General features: G+C 39.7%; 1 protein-coding gene across 1 annotated transcript in view; it reads right to left on the bottom strand.

Annotated features, from left to right (window-relative positions):
* DOCK9 (dedicator of cytokinesis 9) overlaps nt 1–4,761 on the bottom strand; it is a 285,969-nt gene that overhangs the window by 15,375 nt on the left and 265,833 nt on the right. The window contains exons 46-50 of the mRNA XM_019663653.1: nt 4,061–4,183; nt 3,291–3,404; nt 3,075–3,080; nt 2,577–2,612; nt 1,552–1,698 (exon numbers count right to left, since the gene is read on the bottom strand). Coding sequence (XP_019519198.1) covers nt 1,552–1,698; nt 2,577–2,612; nt 3,075–3,080; nt 3,291–3,404; nt 4,061–4,183 — 426 coding nt within the window. The remainder of the gene's footprint in view (nt 1–1,551; nt 1,699–2,576; nt 2,613–3,074; nt 3,081–3,290; nt 3,405–4,060; nt 4,184–4,761) is intronic.

The following is a 4,761-nucleotide window of genomic DNA, read 5'->3' as shown; positions in this document are numbered from 1 at the left end:
TAATATTATAACAAGTAATAGTATTAATTATATCTACTAAAGTAAGAAAAATTCACACAAAAAATTGCTCACATGTACATACCCAAAGAACCGCATATGGCTCGTGAACCCCAGTTTGCAGACCCCTGTATTAGAAGGTGGCAGGTGACTAGGTCATGAGGGTAGAACACTCATGATGGGATTAGTGCCCTGATGAAAGGGACCCCACAGAGCTCCCTCACCCCTTCCACCATGTGAGGACACAGTGAGAAGACAGCCGCCTATGAACCAGGCAGAAGGGCCTCACTGAATCTGCTGGCTCCTTGATCTTGGACTTCCCAGCCTCCAGAACTATGAGCAATAAATTTCCATTGTTTATAAGCCATCAAGCCTATGGTGGTCGTCAGAGCAGTCTGAATGGACTGATAGCCATAGAGGACCGGCACTAGAATTAAGGTGACTGGAGAGGTGTGGGGCAGAAACCAGGGCGCGTGGCCCAAAGTCCATCTGGAGTGGCGGAACCCCAGGTTCCCTTCCCTTGTCCCCATTCCACAAGAGAGAAGACAAGGTTCCTTGGAGAAAATGGTCTGGAAACAGTCTAAGTGAGGTCTCCAGTCTCAGAGGAAAACAGGGGCGAGGTACAGAGTGGAACACAGAGTGAGTGGGTGAAAGGCTGCAGGCCGAACCTGGGACCTTCAGCCCTTGTCTTGTGCATCCAGAATCCAGAAATACCCCTTTCTTTGTCCCCTCCCTACCACGTGGGCAGGAGACTGGGAGAGTCTGCTCTGGAGAAAATGAAGGGCCCACGGGAACAGATTCTAGACACTGAGTACTCCAAAGCTCAGGATGGAACGTGAAATAAGGAACCCCATAAAAGATGGACTTAGAAACAGGTAGAGCTTATCATTGCTGGAAACTGAGCAGGTGGGACATTTTTAATTCAAAGAATAGGAGCTCTATTTTGGCCTGAGTTTCACGAAGCACAGGGATAGAAGCTTCCTGAAGATGTCTTGAAAATAGTGGGAGACATAAATATACAGGAAAATCAAAGTAGGTTCAGAAAGTGTCTTCGTGAGAGCAATCTAGCTGAGGACAGCCTCTCTAAACAGAAGGTACATCTCTTTCCTACACTATGTGCTGGCTAGTTAGTTCAGTCCTTGATCTGTCCATCTGCTGGTCCATCTGTCCATATATCCAACAATCAGTCAGAGTGTCAGGTCATATCACAGGCACTGTGCTAAGCGCAGTGAGAAACAGAACCTTGAATTGCTATTTTTACACAGTTTCTAAATATCTGGACTAAAAATGGTATATCCTGTCGGATGTTAATTATTTTATAAAAGAATATCTTTTTAAATTATAAAATAAAGATGTGCTTGATGAAGGACATCTGGAAAGCATAAAACGGTATTAAGAAAAAATATATACTTGCTACTCAAAGCCAGCCATTCTTAATTTTTTCCTGGGTCTTTGTTTTTTTCTATACACATTTATGAATGTATAATATATGATCAATCACACATAATCAAACTATATTATATTGCTGTGAAATGTTTTCAAACATGGTCATACCTTGCCGGAATCCTGTATCATTTTGACATTTTCAGAGCCGAATTTATCTGAGTAAAGTTTAAGGAGTCTCTGAGAAATTTCTGACAGAGGCGTGAGTTTGGGTTCTTTGTAAATATACTCCTTTCCATCTTCATCTTCAAAGAATCCCTGTGACATAAAGTTCAATTAGAGCTAGCCCCAAATACAAGCCCAAGGCTATCACCTAGGAAAGGTTCTTTTGTTATAAGGGTTTAAAAAAAAAAAAAAAAAAGAGGAATGAAACCCTAATTAAACAGGCTTTCCAAAGAGGAAGGGAAATGACAATAATGTGAAGTCTGGGTGCAAAGGTAAAGGAAAACACAAAATTGCACGCTCATTCAAGAATGCCGTCATTAAGTGTTGAGTGAAATGAAAGATTGGGGACTCAAGACCATGTACTCTCGGTGAAGTCTGATGATGGGATTCAAGCCTGTTTCACTTTCCCAAGAAACACAACTTGCTAGGATGTGATTCAGCAGCCTGCTGCTGGCGGGCCTCAGAAACGCACACACATCCCTCTCCTGACCGCTCCCACTTACCCAAGATTTTACGGCATAAATGGAAGCATTCGGGTCTGGAGTAGGTTCAGCAAAAGCTATGTCAAGTTTGTATAGATTCTATTTTGCTGTACTGATAAGACAAATATTAAAGGGCTACAGTATAATATCAGAAAATATTTCCATTATCACCAGTCATATCACCAATATTTATTTTCATTGTCATGTTTTAGTGCCTATCATGTCTGAATACAATAAGGCTAAGAATTGCATGGGAAGTGAAAAAGGTTGAAGGTTTAAAAGTCCAGATTGGGGTTAATATTTGAAATAAAAAAAAAAAGTTTCTCATCTAAAATAAGGGAGAAAATGGTGCCAAAATCACAGTATATAAATATATATATAAAAAAAAATGCAGGCTAACATGAAACAAAAAACACCCACATCAAACTAGGAGTTTAGATGCAGTAATTTCACTACATTATTTGCTTTTTAAGCATTTACTGTAATTACCTCCACATCTGTTTCACTGTCTGTAAACTGGTATTGCTATAAAGTTATAAAAGACAATAACAGAATAAATTGAAGGTCATATAATGCTCATAGAAAACCACACACCCTAAATAAATGGATTATAATTTATACCATTTAATCATGTTAGAGACTTGGAGGTTAAATGTTCAGTTAAATTTAAATTAACCCTTTCATGTAGGGTTTCTGAAATATTACAATGGTAAATATACTTGTGGAGATATTGTATTATTACAAAAGAGAGAGATGCACAGGGACAAAAAAATCCCCAGAATCTTAATTTTGGTTTAAAACATGCAGTATAGATGTATGAGGAAACAAATGATTTATTTCTGTAAATGGAATAAAATGTTATTTGTTTATTTTTTTGGAGTTTGTAATGACTGGACAGATATACATACAGACTTGGCAAAGGAAACTTGCAAACCACACTGAGTACCAAAGGTGCCGCTAAGAAAGTCTTACGAAGGGAGAACTTACCGCTGCCTTAAGAAAGTAATAAAGAAAAGACAGGAAGAAAGAAAGAAAAAAAAAAAGCAGAAAGTTTACTACTGAGGAAGATAAGAATCATACTAAATATGACAAACTCATTACATTAGCATTTATAGAAAGGAGAACGTTTACAAGATACAATTTTATAGAGTTAAAAAAGAAAAAAGGACGTGGAACAGCCTACAGAACAGACAGGAGGCTCACCTGCCCAAAGAAGGCCACTCGGAAGTAGGTCCCTAGGAGCCTGCGGCCTGAGTGCATGACCTCGGTCACTTTGCTGTATGCCCGGTGTAGTGTGTCATACAGGTGGGCCAGCCTCTGGAAAGCAGAACAAAACCCACTTCTTCCTACTTGCAACTAATAGAATCAGTTTTAAAATAACAAATGAGATCACATGGGCAAAAAAAATCCTTGGACTTGAGTTAAAAAGTAAATCAAGAATGTATTTTGATCGCACAAATATGGTATCCATCATTTTTGAATTATAATGTTTCCTACCCAAAGGGCCATCTTTCCACAATGCATAAGCAAATTCCGTTTTCAAGTTAACATGAAAAGTCAATGAAATTGACATTTTTAGTCCTTGCTTTTCCTACTCCATTTGATATGCTAAGAGAACCTGGATGACCTCCCCAGCCTATGAAGGATGAAAGGGACACCACTTTCTCATGCAGGAGAGTTCTGAGAAAAAAAGGCAACTGGTGATTATAAAACTCTGTTCCTGGCAACCTGTCATAGGACTGCCAGAATGACCAAGCCCTTGTTTGAGGTTTGGGGATAGCAGAGAGGTGGGGCCTGTGTGTGCGATCCCAGCTGGCTCTCACGGTGGTGAACTCCAGTGGTACATGGAGGGTCAGAGGCCACCTGCCCATCTCTGACCATGGCCTGTTTGCTCTTTTCAGATGGAAAAACACCTAGGGATAGGTGTCACTCCACTGTCCTCTCCAATAGGAAAAACCAAACCATTCAGATACCTCAAAATCCCTCCGTTTCTCATAAATGGGGATGATGAGTTTGTAGATGTCAGCGATCAGCTCATAGCGTTCAGCCTTCCAGAGTCCATCCGCGCACTGCTCCAACAGCTCCATGAGCACATCCTGAAGGAAGAAGAGGGCCACCGGCCAGAGGAGAGTGTTACAGGAAACACGACATTGCAAGCCTTGCAGAAAGCATAAGTGGTTAAGACAGCTAGGAGGAAAACGTCAAAATATGGAATATTTTAAAACACTAACTTCCACGCTTATAACAATTCATCACTACATTCTTTTTTTAAAATGAGCTATTTCTAATCATGTTTACAAGCAGAAATGTAGGATCACGTTGTATGACTGTGTAATGGTTAATTGCAAGGAAAACACTCATTGATAGTTTCATATAGGCTCTCAATTTTTATTCTTAGTTCTCTTTTTATAAATATAATTAGAAAAATTTTTTTCCTTTCTGAGGAACGATGACAATGCTGAAACATGGAAAGTTACTAAGCATGACTTTGACCTAAATTAAATATCTCAGAACAGTTTAGTGATGGTGGGTGGTAGGCACTATGCCTGCCTCACTAACATCTTTCCTCCTTCCCTTGGAAATTTCTACTTATTGAAGTTTGGGTAGTCACCCTGCCTCCATTAAAGTCCTTGAACTTTGGAGGAAGTTAACACTATCTATGACTCAAGGATTG

The sequence above is a fragment of the Hipposideros armiger genome, unplaced genomic scaffold (assembly GCF_001890085.2).
Source record: "Hipposideros armiger isolate ML-2016 unplaced genomic scaffold, ASM189008v1 scaffold_397, whole genome shotgun sequence".
Classification (NCBI taxonomy): Eukaryota; Metazoa; Chordata; class Mammalia; order Chiroptera; family Hipposideridae; genus Hipposideros; species Hipposideros armiger.
The sequence above is the reverse complement of the archived record's forward strand: the minus strand, read 5'-3'. Positions and strand labels throughout refer to the sequence as shown.